The sequence below is a fragment of the Lepidochelys kempii genome, chromosome 12 (genome assembly GCF_965140265.1).
Source record: "Lepidochelys kempii isolate rLepKem1 chromosome 12, rLepKem1.hap2, whole genome shotgun sequence".
In the NCBI taxonomy this organism is placed as follows: domain Eukaryota; kingdom Metazoa; phylum Chordata; order Testudines; family Cheloniidae; genus Lepidochelys; species Lepidochelys kempii.
This window is the reverse complement of record NC_133267.1, coordinates 40,516,659-40,533,914: the sequence shown is the minus strand read 5'-3', so window position 1 is coordinate 40,533,914 and position 17,256 is coordinate 40,516,659. Positions and strand designations below refer to the sequence as shown.

The following is a 17,256-nucleotide window of genomic DNA, read 5'->3' as shown; positions in this document are numbered from 1 at the left end:
AGACCCTTTGACCTCTAGGCAAACTAGATTTTAACTGTATATTTCCTGATTTATAAAATGAACAGGAACATCGGCTGAACACATTGAGAAGAGCTTTGTGGTGGCGGGCTGTGGTGCCCAGGCACCCCGCTTGCTTAGCACAGAAGTGCACCTATGCTGCCCGTGCCCCTTCCCAGCCATACACAGGATGAGCTCTTCTGGTGGCCATTGAAAGAAGCCCAGCAAAGGAGCGCAGCACTCTGTGCACAGCAGAAGGGCCATAACACCATGGCACCAACCCCAAAGGGGGCGAGCAAGACACAGATTATACACTCTGACTGGCAGCAAAGGAGAGCAAAGCATGGCCCAGGCCTAGCAAACACTGAGGAGGGACCATGGCAGTGATTAGTCTGGATACGAAGCTGCAGGAAGAAAAGGAAACGCGAGGCGGGGAGCTGGGGAAGTGCCTTTCCTTCTCGAAAGCCAAGGAAGTGGCAGTCTGCAAAGGTAGGGATTATTCACAGCTTAAAACCCACCATTAAACTTCAGACATGTTCCCGTTGTCAGAACAAGGGTTAACGCTTTCACACAGACTGAGGACTCCATGCGCCCCCTCAGGGCTTGGCGCTGGAACTGTCGGGAGATACAGCTACCCTATACCTGTAGCGGCTCTTTACCCACCACTCCCAGGAGATTTAAGTGGAACTTCCCCCTTCTCCCAGTACCCTCCCCACATGCAGCATGGGAAAGTTAACCCTCTGGAAATGCAAGGCACTTCCTGGACCCTTGCACCCAGCAGAGGCCAGGCTGCTAACAGACTGTACCTTCTTACCTTTAAGCAGCAGATGAAGAAGTCTCCAGCTAAGCCGCTCTTCTGGCAGTGAGTCAACAGGGCCACCAACTGCTCCATCTGCCACTGCTCCGAGGAGACCTTCTGGTAGAGTTCCTCCTCCTCATCGCTGAAATGCAGCCAACGTTTCACCCGACAGGAACCCACCCAGAGTCTCTTTGGCACTGGTTTTTGAACTACCCCTGGAAAGAGCATTTCCCTGGCACATTTCATCCCCAAGTGCTGTAGGTATTTCCAGAACACTTCCAAGGGTCTTCCTTTCATCTCCCCATTAAGATGCAGCAGCCAGCACACAGCAGCGCTACACCCCAGTTTGTGATAGGAAGCAGAGAACACCGTATCCAACAGAAATGGCAGGGAAACTTTTACAGAGACAATGTTATCCGAAGATGGAATTTGGCCTGGGCACCAGGACTACAGTCCCTATTCATGCAAAAACCATGCAGGGCTCTAATGGTCAACGGTGGCCCCTGCTGCCTAGCCCATTCTTGGTGCTGCTTAAGCTAGTCAGGGATCAGAAATCTGGTTTTAAGACTCAAACGAGCATGAAAATCACTCCCAACCCCAGTGGGAGAGACCACAGGCGGCTGAAGGTGTGCCAGCAACAGGATGGTCTGTCTGCCTTCTCTTTGGTCAACAGCATTATATGACCTCTCTTCCAGAAGAATCTCTAATCTGTTGCTGTATGCCAGAGCCTTGTCCATGTTCCTGTGAGGGAGAGTGCTGGGGTGTGAACCCATGTTCCAGATCCAGCAGGTAACTCCAGCAAGCTAAGCTCTCCTACCGACATCAGGAAGAGTTCTCAGTTGTATTTAGTATCTACCTCAGTATAAGATCCACTCCTTCCCATCCTGAATTGGCACCCTTGCTATCTCATCCAGGTTTATAATGTGGTTTCAAGCTGTAATGAGCCAAGCCTTTGGTGAGGAGTGCTTTCCATGCAACAGAATCAACGTGAAGTCCCAAAAGCCCAAGGGACTTCTGGCTTATCTGTCCAGCTTTATGTCTCAGTGTTTCCCATGCCCTCCTACCCCACCTGTCACTCCAGGTCAGGGAAAGCTGGGGCAGCGTTTACACTGTTTCATCACTTCCAGGTTACAGCAACACCCTGTGCTGCACTCCCTGAAAGGGGACGGACGGACAGACGGTGGCTGATGAAATATCATTCAGTCTGGGGATGAAGTTGAAATGGCGGAGCATTCAGTTCACTAATTACCCTATATTCATTGCAGGGATGACCAGGGTGGAATCTATGCACACAAAATATTTAGCACATACATAACTCCTCTGTGAAGAGCTGGATGAGCATTAATTAATGAATGCAGCAGCCCTACACTTGTTTTCCCAGCATAAATGAGGGAAATAGATACACTGAGGGGAAGCGAGGCTGTGTCAACATGCAGAGTTGCACTAGTTTAACTTAAGCAGTGATTTTACATTGATTTAGTTAAACCAGTGCAAACCCCTGTGTGACACTTATTTTAATTCTAATTAGGTTCATTCAAGTTGAAGGCACAGGTTTAAACTATACTGGAATAAGAACAGCCATGTGGGGTTCTGCACCAGTTTAACTAAATGGATGCAAGTCTGTGTGCAGACAACTCCAAACTTGACCACCCAGCAGGCCAGTGACAAAGCAGGAGTTCCTGGCTCAGCCCTGGCGTTTTCCACCAGGTAATGCTGGCTCATCGATACATGCCCCAAGCAAAAACTATTTCTTTTAAAACTGAGTGTACTGCTGGTGATGGGCTCTGTCCGGATAGTGCTGGAGCCTGCAGTCTTCCATTTACCCTCAGAGCAAACAGACCACGGGCAATGGCCGTGTAACGTCAGGCACCAACGTGCCTGACCCCTATCCTGGAGGGACCATCTCCAGGAGCACCGGGGGTGTTCGGTCACTATGGCTCATTCAGTCAGTCAAAAGAGGCTGTTAACAAGGGGGTCAATTAATACCATGCTGATGGTGACAGATGTCCACTCCATGCATTTCACACATGCAACCAATCAGCCATTAGCCGTGATTACGTCAGACACTACCAGTCTGGTCAGAATTTGAACCAGTGGTTCAGGAGTGAAAGACCATTTCCTATTCTCAGTCCCCTGAGCCATCCAGCCTCAAGACAAAGGGTTCCCAAGAAGAAATTAATAATGCTAATAAAAGCCAAACATGAATTTTATTACTGGTTTTGTAGGTGTATCAGGGCTAAAAGTCTGCTCCAGCTTCACACCTCGTTGCTCCAGCAATGTTTGGCTCCATTTGCCTGTAAAGTTCAGGCCATCGGTGAAGTTTCACCTGCTAGAGTCTGGCACTCAGCCCAAGCCAACTGTCTATCCCTGTCTAGTGGTGACAATCCACAGGGACTACAGCATCCCCCACCACATCTTGAAACCCTCCCCCGTGCCCCACTTTCATATGCTGCACACGTTGCGGAACTTTGCATGGGCACCCCTTACTGGCTGAGCCATAAAAGAGCCCAAGGTGTTGAATGACGACAGTTCCCCCACACCCACAGGCAGTGGGTGCAAGGCTGCTAACACAGGGTGTCATAATGTAGACTCTTACCTGATGGTCTCTTTGACAGTGATCATGGCACCACCTTCACCAGCTACTTGAAACTGGCACAGCGGATGGAGAAACTGCATGGTTCTACCCAGTCCTGCAAATCCTTCCAGCATGGAGAGCGCCACCTCTCTCTCTGACTTCTCCAAGACCCATAATAAAATCTCCTGGCATGGTGAGCTGTCAAGAAAGAGAGGCCATGACAGAGTCCATTTTCTACCATTGGCATGTTGCCCTGTAACAGACACATGGGGCAATGTAACAATGATGTTTGTGAGCTCCAATACACAACACACACCATCAGAGGGAGCTGGTGGCACTGGGAAGATGGCAGGTGACCACAGACACACCTTGGAAGGTTCCCTATGTGCAGTCTCACAGATACAGTAAATCCCAGGGAGGTGACAGTTATTTATGTGAGCTTATAAGGCAGCTGCAATGATTCATTGGGCCTGAAGACTGCCTGCAGTCACACTCCATGCACAGAGCTGTTTCTGCGCCAAGGCATCGGAGGAGGAGGAAATTGGGAAGAGAGTGAAGTGAAGTGAGCTGTAGCTCACGAAAGCTTATGCTCCAATAAATTGGTTAGTCTCTAAGGGCCACAAGTCCTCCTTTTCTTCTTGCGAATACAGACTAACACGGCTACTACGCTGAAACCTGTCATATAGCCTATAAACTCAGCAACAATTGGATGAGCTCCAGCAGCTGTTTCATGAAGGTGCCAAATTCTGAAAGATTGACCAGTGCTGGGCAGCTGCAGTTCAGTTACCCTTGCTGAATTCTTGGAAAGATACAGCACCCTGGTAGCCCCACTCTCCCTGCAGCTGGTTTAGTTTGTTGTTTTCATTCTTTTAAGGAGGTTCCCCTGCACCTCTGAAATTATTAATGTCGTCTTTCTGATGGCAAAGGCTGTGTCTCCACAGAGCTTTTCGTCAAAGCCCTTGTGCCTCTACTGATATTCGGAATGGTGGAAAGGCTTTGAGTAAACCTCCTGGTAACATCGTTGTCAAACTGTTGTCCAACCCTTCTCAAAGCAGGCTGGGAGGAAAGTGGCAAAAACACCAACAGCTGGTCTGCACTCGTGTGCCACACGACTGGTGCTACTCCAGGGGTGGGAGAACTGAACGAAGGGCTCAGTGTAAACAAAGGTTCAATGGCCAGGAGAGGAGCAGGTCCTGTGCACCTCTGGGAAAAAGGGAATCAGCTCAAACGGGAAAGAAATGACCTTTACTCCAAACAGCCAGTGGAGCACAAGGACATTCAGGTCCATATACTGGAATTTATTTAAAGTTTTCCCCCGTCCTTAAATTCCACCTGCACACAAAACACCCTTCCCCGCCAAGCCCCTCGCCTCACACGCACACAGGGCTTTCTGCTGTCCCTGGGCAACCACGATCCCTCCTTCCTAGTCAGTTTCACATAGGCCAGACAGTGAACTAATTATACCCCCCAGTAATGGGGGATTCCCAGCACCCTGTAGGTAGACTTGTCACCACCTCAAAGTACTAGTTTCCAACCTAGCAGGAACCAAGTCAAGCACTATATCTTCCCACACCAAGTTGGGGGGTGGTTCTGGTCTGCTGTGAGAGTCTGACATTCATAGTCAGGGCCGAGTTGGAATCTAAACTCCTTGGGGCTGCAAGCTTTGTCTTCAGCTATGTCCATACAGTGCCAAATGTAGCTCTGGTGCTCAGCACAGGAGTGTCTTCTGGACACTTGCATCTCTACCCAGCACAAGGCACAGATTTCGCGGTCTTTTACAGCTGGGCACCAAGCGGGGAGGATTCCCCCACCCCAGGATACAAAGCTTTACCACTTCACCTAGCAGAAGGGTTTTGCCACATGCCTTACCGTAAGTGTGACACGTTCTGCTTGGTGAAACAATAGAGAGAGAAAATCACTCCCAGAGCTGGCTGCAAGGATTCCAGCAACACGTCAGAGGGCTCATTCCCAACCACATACACCTACGGAGACAGAAAGGTCAAATGTCTGCCTGGAGTGCAGAGGAAGGGAAGGGTGAAAGGCACATGCATGCCTGGTAGGGACTGACTTCTGAATGTACACTGTGCAGGTTACTGCTCCCAGCCCTTCCAATTCTGAGTCCATATCCCTTGATCACACCAGACTCCTGTTTGCTAATAAGCACTGAAAGCAGCCTTCATCAGCACCATCTTCTCCAGAGTCATCTAGGAACTGCCAGAGCTAGCTACAGTAGGGCTTCATGCTATTCGTATATTACAGCCAGTTACTCAGGACGGCTATCACTCAGGGGTAGGGGATTAAAACTACAGACTGCAGTATTTGAAGAGACAAGTCTTTATAAACATACTGCATCCAGAGCCAAATTCCCACGGTCAAACAGATCAGTCCCTCGAAAGCGAAGGCTGGAAGGCAGCTGGGTTGCTATGTGCGGAGTGAGATATCCAAGGAGAAGGCAGAGGACCCCCGACTCAGGCTGCTGACAGGCAGCACTTAGAGGAGACTTCAGAGTGACACTTTCTCCTCCCTCCCTTTATTTCCAAAAGGCACCTACCCAGAGCTCTGTACCCGGATACATTTCAAAAACCATCATAACCGCCCTCAGCAACTTCTCCCCACCTCCAGACCAGTTACCAGCCACACAAATCACCCCATATCTCCCTTCCCTGCCCCAAAGCCCAGGGAGAGAGATCCTGAAAAATCTTACACTTTACAGGTTTGTTTTGAACTATTTCTCTAAAAACCCTCATAGGATGGCTACAGTTATATCAACAACTCTACAGACACCCAGTGCAGAAGGCTATAAGAAATAAAAAGCTGATTAGTTACAGTTACAATTTCAGAGTGTGTGCATTTTTTAAGGTAAATTTCCAATTAACAGGTATGTGGGTTTGTTAAAAATGTTTTTACTGGGAGGGTGCCAGGAAGAGGCAAACAAAATATCGACCCTGTTAGCAAGCTGTTTGAATGATCTTCAACTCAGCAGCTGGGACACTGTGCTGCTTGGAGGACACTGTTCCTTTAAACAAGATTATTCCTTCCAGCTCCAGATTCCCCTTTCAGCTGGAGGGCAAGCAGCAGTTCTTAGGGTTTGATCTAATCTCAGGGCTCACTTCCAAGCGTTGCTATTGCCTGTCAAATGCAACATGCCAGCCCAGAGTGAGAAAGCAGTTTAGGTGAGGAAAGAGATTATTTTGATAATATTTTGGCCTATTGTTTTGATGCAGAGAGTTTTGCCCATGCTAATGCCTGTGGAGCCGTGCTTCCTAACCAGCATCTTTGGTATACAAAGGAGCATTTCCCACTCTAGCATCAAATGATACTTGCTAGGCAAAAAACCTGCACACTTGCAAGCAGAAGTCTCCATTGTTAATCTCTCTGCTGTCAGGACTAAAGCACACTGCCACTAATGAGGGACCCACCCTCTAGGAGGTTAGTGGATCCCTCATCCCCTGCAGCTAGAATGAAGCTTTAGATGGGAGTCTAAAGTGATTCACTTTCATGTTCTTGGAACTACTTCCTCTGCAGATCTTTTTAAATAGATTTTAAGGCCAGAAGGCAGGGCTGGATTTAGGGGCAGGCAACCCAGGTGACAGCTTGGGGGGTGCTGTTTTTGTCATTAGTGGCAAAAGGGAAAATAGAACATTTAAAGTAAAATGTTTCAGGTATTCCATATGTGGCTTCATTGTGGAGGCATTTTCATAATGAACACCAGCCACAGAGCAGCCCCCTGACTGGTCTCTGCCTGCCAGCTAGTTATAACAGATCATTACTACCCAAAACACTACAACAATCACAGCGTTTAAAACAGGGGTAGGCAAACTTTTTGGCCCAAGGGCCACATCTGGGAATAGACATTGTATGGCAGTCCATGAATGCTCACAAAATTGGGGTTGAGGTGCAGGAGGGGGTGATGGCTCTGGTTGGGGGTGCAGGCTCTGGAGTGGGGCCAGAAATGAGTTCAGGGTGTGGGACGGGGCTCCTGGGTGGGGCTGGGGATGAGGGGTTTGGGATACAGGAGGATGCTCTGGGCTGGGATTGAAGGGTTCAGAGGTTGGGAGGGGGATCATGGCTGGGGCAGGAGGTTGGGGCACAGGGAGAGGCTCAGGGGTGCAGGCTCCGGGAGGCACTTTCCGCAAGCAGCTCAAGAAAGCGGCGGCATGTCCCCTCTCCGGCTCCTATGTGGAGGCACGGCCAGGAGGCACGGCCAGGAGGCTCGGCACGCTGCCCCATCCGCAGGTGCCACCCTCGCAGCTCCAATTGGCCGTGGTTCTCGTCACTTCTCAGCGTGCAGAGCTGAGCCCCCTGGCTGCCCCTATGTATAGGAGCCAGGGGCCACGCTGCCGCTTCCGAGAGCCACCTGGAGCAGCCCGCAACCCTGCTCCCCGGCTGGAGCGCCAGAGCAGGGCAAGCCCCACACCCCGCTCCGCAGCGGGAGCTCAAGGGCCGGATTAAAACGGCTGGCGGGCCAGATCCGGCCTGTAGTTTGCCCACCCCTGATTTAAAAGCTCAGACTGCCAAGGCTTCTGCCAAAGATCCAATCATTAGCTTCTTGCCGTTAAACTCCACTGCTCCAGATGCTGCCCTTCTAGCCCAGAGCTTGGGGCTCACAGTAGAGAGCAAGTTCCCCTGTCAGGACATGTGGCTAAGCCTCAGAGCTGGCTCACTGCAGATGAGTAACAGTCTGAGACTGGTTTGAATCTTGTTTTCTGCTAGACCCAAAGAGGACACTTGCTGTTGTGGTCACAGCAGAGGATCAAGCTCCAACCTGGGCGGAGCCACTAGGGCATTTCTGTTCCACACCTTCCTACACCAAGCAGGGTGGCTAAAGGATGCCCGTGGAGCTCTACAATGCAGCCTGCTGCCTCTCCCACCGATTACAGGTCTCAGCATGCAATGCTCCATCTCGATCCAAGCACTGCTCTGCATACCTAGACTTTCCGGGCTGTAATTCAGGGGTCTGGCAACATGGCCATTTGCTCCTTTTACCCTCTCTACAGCATTTCATTGGGCAGAAGTGACGTGTGGGAAGAGGGGATGAGGACAGTAAGATACCTGCCCAAGCCTCTCTCACCACATCAGATTTCTGGACATAGTTCGGAGCAAATGGATGCAGTACCTTTAACAACCTAAAAGAACATCACAAGGGAAGGTTAGTTCCTCTCCACAGCCATAGCCCTGGGACCTGCATTCCAGACCACCACACCCAAAGTCACCACTGCTCCAAAGAGCCCATCTGAGTCCCTCGGATAGCATTCATCACACTGGCACTTCAGCTAAGAGGCAATAGATTTCATTGAGATGGAGCAGTTTTCTCGCAGCAGCTTCAAGAACAATCAATCATTGTTGGGGGGAGCTCCACATAAAACGCTGAGTCTGCACTATCCTCCCTGCCTGCTGAGATTTCTGCAGTAACATTAAAGACAGTCAGTTATTGGCACAAGCTGACAGTGACAGGCCCATTAGGGTAGTAAGCTCATGTTTCCATCAATTTTCCTGTCCTCTTGAGTTTGCCTGATCACCCCATCTCTTATAACCTGAACAAGAGCACCCCCTGTGGTTTGGAGCAGGAAAACCATCATGTTTCAGTGAGCTTTGGTAGCACTTGGCCCAATCACCATCAATCTTGTCCAGCTCATTCTCCTCCTCTTGATCTACACCATGCAAGAGCAGGTCTTGAAAGCACACTAGTAAATTACACTGCTTGGTAATGATGCTGAAAAATGGGTGGTGACTGCTGACCAGATTACTTGTCTGCAGTGCTGAAATTACACAACACAGAGGAATCCACATGTTGCAGAGTAAGATGAGGGTCCCTGCCATTACACCAAAGCTGAATTTAAATTTAGAATTAAGCTATTACTTTTTCCTTTGCACGTGGTACAGCATCTACTTACACTGAGAATGTTATAGATTTCTCCAAGGGAATCCAATGGGATCAGGAATCTGGAAAGCACTATACTACTGACCTCCCCTGATTCTCCAACTTCTGTCATCAGGAGAAAACATACTGACAGTAGCAGAGGTAAAGAGAACTTTGTTTCTTTCTCACTATTCCTTCAGTGTTTTGAGAGGGACTACCCCAGATGAAAGGAATGCATCATGAAAGAGAGGAATTACACCCATACTTGCTTCCTGCCAAGCATTGGGTAAGCACTGATGGTAAAAGCTAGGTTTTGTGGGAATTAAGACAGGTTAGCCCTCTTCCGGGAAGGTTAAAACTGGAAAACCCCTGACAAATTCCAGCTTGACAAAGACACAATGTAAATGGAGATTGCTCCCAGCAGCTAGAATGAAGCTTTAGATGGAGTCTAAAGTGATTCACTTTCATGTTCTTGGAACTACTTCCTCTGCAGATCTTTATTCATAGATTTTAAGGCCAGAAGGCAGGGCTGGATTTAGGGGCAGGCAACACCGGTGACAGCTTGGGGGCTGCTGTTTTTGTTGTTAGTGGCAAAAGAGAAAATAGAACGTTTGAAGTAAAATGTTTCAGGTATTCCGTATGTGGCTTCATTTTTCACTAACCTCCTAGAACGTTCTAGACCTTTATAGAATCTTGTGGAACCTTCCAGACTTTCTGAGAACTATATTTTGCTCGAACCTCCTAGAATGTTGTCAGCCATGTCCTCATGTGTATATAAGGGGCAGGGCGTCGCCAGTCAGTGAGATATGAGAACGAACTGAAGTGAATTGACAGCCCAGCTGCGATATTGTGATCCTTGTTTTAGTGTGTAATTGTGAAAGTGTATGTGTGTTTTAAGACTTGACAAGTGTAAGTAGCAACTAATAAAGGACATTTAATGAGACACCAGAGATATCGATCGAACCCCTATCTACGCAACAAAAAATACTGTTCTTTCTTTTGCCATGCTTAACATGTAATGTTTGATGACTTTCTAAGACTGCTGAACACAGGCTTTTGCTCTCCCTAGTACTGTCTGTTTTCCCCCGTAGAAAATAAAAGATGCCCCCAAAGAAGCCTTCAGGAGCTCAGTATAGGAAGCAAAAAACTCAATTGCAATATAGTTTGCAGCAAGAAGGAAATCTGATAGGAAAATATCTGAAACAGAACAACACAGGGTTAACATTCTAAGGCGGTCACCTGCTACAACACAATTTAATACTGGTCCACCCAACGTTGGGGCACCGTTCAATCTCTTGATGCGAGTACATTTCCATTACTCTGAAAATTAAAAAGTTTCTCTAAGCTTAGAGGAAACAATTTTTTTTTATTTGCTTATATATGGCATGAATAAATACAGCTTTACAGATCCTAGCATGCAAATTATCTTATAATGAGAGGGATAAATCATGCATGCAAATAGTGCAAAGTCGAGAATTGGGCTACAAATGCAATAAAAAATAAGGTATTTGAAAGTTTAAGAAATGGAGGGGAGGCACCAAAAACACTCCTCACCTGGGGCACCATTTGGTCTAGGGCCAGCCCTCCCAGAAGGGACCATTGTGATCATCTAGTTGGACCTCCTGCAGAGCACAGGCATAGAGCCTCACTCAGCGAGCTCTGCATCAAGTCCATGAATTCTGGATGAACTAGAGCATCACTTCTAAAAAGAGACATCCAATCTAGATATAAAAACTCCCAGCAATGGTGAAACTACCATGTCCCTAGATCAGTTCCAATAGTTAATTACCCTCACTGTAAAATATTGACACTTTTTGAACTACTCAAGTTTAGTTCCAGGGAAAGGTATCAGATAACAGCCCTGGAGACTGAAGTTTCCTGTTTATCCAGGAAGAGGAGTGACAGAAACAGCTCAAGTTTCCCCACGTTTCACTCCACCCATATGCCTCAGTCCTGATTTGGATGGCCAACAACAGTGAGGAAGGAATTGTCCCCATAGAATGTCTGGTACCACTATTAAGGCTGCCCACACGATCACTGACAGGTGTCAGTTATGATGTGGACAGCTGCACAGTAAAAACTGGACAGAGAAATTAATTCCACACAGGTCTCCAAACAGCTGCCAGAGGGCAGTGCACTGGTTACTTCCACCCTATGAGAGATCCTACCAAGCAGCCTGCAGCTGCAAGAATACAGGAAAGCACCTCAGTGCCTTAGTCCTTTTGGGGACAGCTGGTGTTTGCAGTGTACAGAACTCTACATGGCATATGTACTGTGTTTGTTTGTCAATGAGAACTTGAGCGTGACCTTGGGTAGGGGACTCAAATCTGAGTTGAAGGGTTTAAGTATTGGATACATCCTTTGAAAGCGAGATTTAGGATAATCCTAAAATTAGCTAGCTATGCTAGCTTCGGCATGCCCACCTAACTGAGCCAGCTTCCCCCAGCTCATCCCCATTGTCTCAAGCGAAAGGCTGAGCAGACAATGACTGCAGTTTCCAGAAGCAGTTGATGCTCTAGCCTTCTTTTGCTTTTTCCAGCCTACTCTACCTGGGGCACTTAGACACACATCCCTGGCCAATAAGTCACTCCATGAATTCTTCATCCAAGCCATTTCCTGACTTTGTACACCCTAGTGTAACACTGGGCAGCCAAAAAGAACAGTGTATCCTTTGTGGCTGAGTGGTGACATTTCTTTTCCTCCCAACTCCTAACAGGCTTTACTTCTGTTTTGTAACTGTATTCAGCCTGAAAACAGCCTTACAGTAAGTATAACAATAAATATTTCTGTTCTGTATCTGGGTAAAACAGATGATGTAGTCATATCATATGGTGATGTGAACAATCTTTCCATTCCGCCAGTATCCCAGGAGGATGTTAAACAGCAGCTACTAAAGTTAGACATTTTTAAATCAGCAGGCCTAGATAACTTGCATCCAAGAGTTTTACAAGAGCTGATTCAGGAGCTTTCTGAACCATTGATGTTGATTTTCAATAAGTCTTGGAGCACTGTGGAAGTTCCAAAAGACTAGAAGAAAGCTAATATTGTGCCAATATTTAAAAAAGGTAAACAGGATGACCTGACTTATTTCAGACATGGCCTGACATAGATCCCAGGCAAAATAATACAGCAGCTGATCCAGGACTTGATTAATAAAGAATTAAAGGAGGGTAATATAATTCATACCACTCAACATGAGTCTATGGAAAACAGATCCTGTCTGATTGATTGATATAAATTTATACTAAATTGATATATATATTTTTGATGAGATTACAAGTTTGGTTGATAAAGGTAACAGTGTTGATGTAGTATATTTAGACTCCTGTAAGGCATTTGACTTGGTACAGCACTACATTCTGATAAACTATAATAATATAAAATTAACATGGCACACGTTAAACGGCTTAAAAGCTGGCTTCTAGGAATGCAGAATGGCTAGCTATCCTGTGTAAAGATTTAGATTCTACAATCAGCTCCAAATCACACAGAGACAGCGTACCCAAAGAAGCAGGGGTGTGAGATCAGAATAGTAACTCTTTGCCTCATTGCCTGCTGCAAGACTGTCTCCAGAAAGAACAAAGCCTATTTTACCTCAAGTGTGCCTCCAGAGCGACTCTGGCTTCTGGGGAAGGAGCCAAACAGCAAGTTCTCCTGTGCTGAATTAGCTCTGTGACCCTTTCCAGTAACACTTCTGGGTGTCGGTGCTTGAAAGGATCCAGAGGTGTCTCTGGGTCATGTCAGAAAAGTAGCAGTCTCCCCACAGTTGTACTTGATACAGGGTGATTCTATGGATTTGTCTACATGAACATGAGTTCGCAGCAAGCTAAGGTGCAAATCTACCCCGCTGTAGCCTGCTATGGTACACCCACATCTTGACTACTGCGTGCAGATGTGGTTGCCCCGTCTCAAAAAAGATCTATTGGAATTGGAAAAGGTTCAGAAAAGGGCAACAACAATGATTAGAGGTATGGAACGGCTGCCATATGAGGAGAGATAAATAAGACTGGGACTTTTCAGCTTGGAAAAGAGATGACTAAGGGGGAATATGATAGAGGTCTATAAAATCATGACTGGTATGGAGACAGTAAATAAGGAAGTGTTATTTACTCCTTCTCCTATCACATGAACTAGGGGTCACCAAATGAAATTAATAGACAGCCAGATTGATTGGAAGTATTTTTTCACACAACGCACAGTCAACCTGTGGAACTCCTTGTAAGAGGATGTTGTGAAGGCCAAGACTATAACAGGGTTCAAAAAGAACTAGATAACTTCATGGAGGATAGGTCCATTAATGGCTATTAGCCAGGATGGACAGGGATGATGTCCCTTGCTTCTGTTTGCCAGAAGCTGGGAATGGGCAACAGGATGGATCACTTGATGATTACCTGTTCTGTTCATTCCCTCTGGGGCACTTGGCATTGGCCACTGTCGGACGACAGGATACTGGGATAGATGGACCTTTGGTCTGACTCAGTATGGCCATTCTTATGGACTAACTGTCCACATAGACCTTGCTGAAGCACATAAGCAGTTCGATGATGCACTTTGATCTAGTCCCATTTCAAAGAGGATTAGATCAAAGCACATTAACAAAATGTTAATGTGTGTCAGCAGGATCCACACAGACAGCCTGCTGGAGGCTATGGAGGGGCGGATGCACACCCCAGCTTGCAACAGACTAATTGTTTACATAGACAAAGCCTTATTGACGCAGCCCAGGAGTGCTGGAACCTTGGTAGAAGTGGTGGGGCCACGAGGCCCTGCCCCCTAGTCAGGCCAGAGCTGGAACCGGCTGGGCAGTACTAAGAGCCACCCAGGGAACCCGGTCTGCTGTGGGGAGACTTGGACCCTCCATCTGCCCTGGGTGGGGAACCAGGGGGCTCACCTCAGCCCACCCCACCGAGAAGAGGCTGGTGCCGCTGGCAAGGGCTGCGCTTCATGGTGGGGAAGCTGATCACCTTATCTTCCCCACCCAAAGTGCAGCCCCTGCTGGCAGCATTCTGTGCCTGCCCAAGGCTTGCAGCTTGGGTGGGGTAACGCAGCCCCCTGTCCCATTAAACTATGCCCACATTAAAAAGTGGGCAGGCATGGCTCCTCTGGCGCTGCTGACTCTGCCTTATTTCAGCATTGAGGCTGCATTGGAGATTTTGTTCTCTTTTATAGTTTAGAATATTCATCTTAAGTGGCTCAGCAGGTCCCAGACTTGAAGACTGACTTTGGACGTACAGTTTTCTCTTCAATCCTTAGGCAACAGCTACACATACTAGAGATTCAGATGAGATACTGTACCTTGAACACATCTTCCACGCAGCGGCTGAGCTCTGCCTCTTTCACCAGCACAGTCCCTGCTGGTAAGTCTTCCATTGCCATCTCTGAAAAGAACACAGAGCATGAGCATCCAGACTCTGCTGCCATCTGCACCTTCAAAGAGTAGCCTCTGGGAGCAGGAGAGTGACACCGTCCTGGCACATGGCTACAGCACCCAAAGCAGTTTAGTAGAGCAACACTGGACCCATATGCAAATAGGTTATAGGATAATAGATGGAGGGAAGTGAAGAGTTAAGGGTGAAATCAGCAGCCCCCAAGTCTACTCTACAAAGTTAGGCTGACATAAGCCACCGTGCGTTGATCTAGTTGCACATGTGTCTACACTTAAATTGGTCTCCAATTCATGTAAGTGCTCCATTATGCTGACATAGTACCACCACCTCCCCGAGGGGCATTGAGCCATGGAGGATGTATTGAGGTTGATTCAGCATGAATGTAAACGCTGTGCTGCCTATGTTGACCCTAACAGTCCTCCAGCAGCTGTCCCACAATGCCCAACACTGACCTCTCTGGTCTCATTTGTGAACTCCACTGCCTGGGGTCATGCAGACTGGAAGAGTGCCAGCCCCAGCCCCCCTCCTTAAAGCCCTGCAAATTCTTGAAATGCCTTTTCCTGATTGCCCGGAATGGTGAGCATGCCTAGCAGCTCTCCATTATTGCATGCAACTGCCCAGCTGACCATGAAGGCTACATGCACTACACACAGAATCACAGGACTGGAAGGGACTTGAGAGGTCATCTAGTCCAGTCCCCTGCACTCATGGCAGGACTAAGTATTATCTAGACCATCCCTGGGATTCCACAGCCACCCTAGGCAATTTATTCCAGTGCTTAATCACTCTGACAGGAAGTTTTTCCTAATGTTCAACCTAAACCTCCCTTGCTGCAATTTAAGTCCATTCCTTCTTGTCCTATCCTCGGAGGTTAAGGAGAATAACTTTTCTCCCTCCTCCTTGTAACAACCTTTTTCGTACTTGAAAAATGTTATGCCCCCTCTCAGTCTTCTCTTCTCCAGACTAAACAAACCCAATTTTTTCAATCTTCCCTTATACATCATGTTTTCTAGACCTTTAATCATTTTTGTTACTCTTCTCTGGACTTTCTCCAATTTGTCCACATCTTTCCTGAAATGTGGCGCCCAGAACTGGACACAATACTCCAGTTGAGGCCTACTCAGTGCGGAGTAGAGCGGGAGAATTACTTCTCGTGTCTTGCTTACATGCTCCAGCCTGGAGCAGACAGGAGATATTGGATCCCCTGGGCCTGTGGGGAGAGGAGGCTGTGTAGGCACTGCTATGGACCAGCCATAGAGATATCAACATCTATGAGCAGATTGCATGGGGATGCAGGAGAAGGGACCAGCAGCAGCGACACATGAAAGCGAAGGCACTGTAGAAGGCATACCAGAAGACCAGGGAGGCCAACAGTAGACCCGGTGTCAAGCTACAGACCTGCCGTTTTACAAAGAGCCGTATGCCATACTTGGTGGAGATACCACCAGCACCCCTCACACCACCATGGATGTTTCCAAGGAGCCAAGCCACAGGCCTCTAGCCTGAAAAGTGAGGAGGGGGAGGAGGAAGGGGAGGAGCTGGGGACATGCGACCAGGGGATTCAGCTATGCTGCAAGTCAGGGCCTGTTTGAGACTGCACCACAGTGTAGCCAGGGCAAGGGGGGGGAGGATGTGTGGGTAAGGACGTACTGTAAATTTATTTCCCATTACAGTGATGGCAATGTTACAAGAGACATTGACTGGCAAAACCACAGCAATTTTGTGCACTCCACCAACTTTAATTGGAAGCGAGAACACCTGATAGTCAGGAATAACTTGGGTGTTGTGTAAGCATACAAAATAGCTGCAGCTGCAGTTTTGCTGATAAGGATAAAAAGTAAAAATTAGAAGAACCATGAGAATGGGTTGAAGTGTGGATAGCTGACGTTAGATCTAGGACAGTGGTCACCAACCCCGTCGATCACAATCGACAGGTCGATCCTGGGGATTCTCCCAATCAATCGCGATCTCTGGTGGTGTAGCAGGGCTGCCGCAGCCCCACATTGCTCCCAAAAGTGGCCAGAGTGCCCCAACGGCCCTGGGTGGGTGGGGGAGCACAAGGGTCTCCACGCACTGCTCCTGCCAGCAAGCACCACCCCCACAGCTCCCATTGGCCGGGAATGGGAAACTGTGGCCAATGGGAGCTTTGGGGGAGGTGCTTGCAGAGAGGGACAGCGTGCAGAACCACATCCCCCTACCCCCAAGGGGCCACAGAGGTGCGTTGGCCCCTTCCGGGAGCAGCGTGGAGCCAGGGCAGGCAGGGAGCCTGCCTTAGCCTCGCTGTGCCACCAACCAGGAGCTGCCCACGGAAAGTGCCGCCCAGCGGGAGGCCACACTCCAACCCCCAGCCCTGAGCCCCCTCCCGGAGCCAACACCCCAAACCCCCTTCTGCACCCTGATCCCCAGCCCTGAGCTCCCTCCCAGAGCCAGCACCCCATACTTCCTCCTGCACCCTGAACCCCCTCCTGCACTCCAAGCCTCCGCCCCATCCCAGAGCCCCTCCTGTACCCAAAAACCCTCCCAGAGCTTGCACCACTCACCCCCTCCTGCACCCCAACCCCCTACCCCAGGCTCAGCCCAGAGCCTCCTTCCACACTGCTAACCTCTTGGCCCCAACTCAGAGCCCGCACGCACTCCC

The 17,256-nt window shown here is 48.5% G+C and overlaps 1 protein-coding gene across 4 annotated transcripts in view; it reads right to left on the bottom strand.

Annotated features, from left to right (window-relative positions):
* The window catches only part of TANGO6 (transport and golgi organization 6 homolog), a 93,837-nt gene that overhangs the window by 61,922 nt on the left and 14,659 nt on the right, over positions 1-17,256 (bottom strand). For all 4 annotated transcript variants that reach the window (XM_073308309.1, XM_073308310.1, XM_073308311.1 and 1 more), the window contains exons 7-10: positions 14,527-14,609; positions 5,241-5,353; positions 3,393-3,569; positions 812-938 (exon numbers count right to left, since the gene is read on the bottom strand). In XM_073308309.1, the coding sequence (XP_073164410.1) occupies positions 812-938; positions 3,393-3,569; positions 5,241-5,353; positions 14,527-14,609 (500 nt within the window). The remainder of the gene's footprint in view (positions 1-811; positions 939-3,392; positions 3,570-5,240; positions 5,354-14,526; positions 14,610-17,256) is intronic.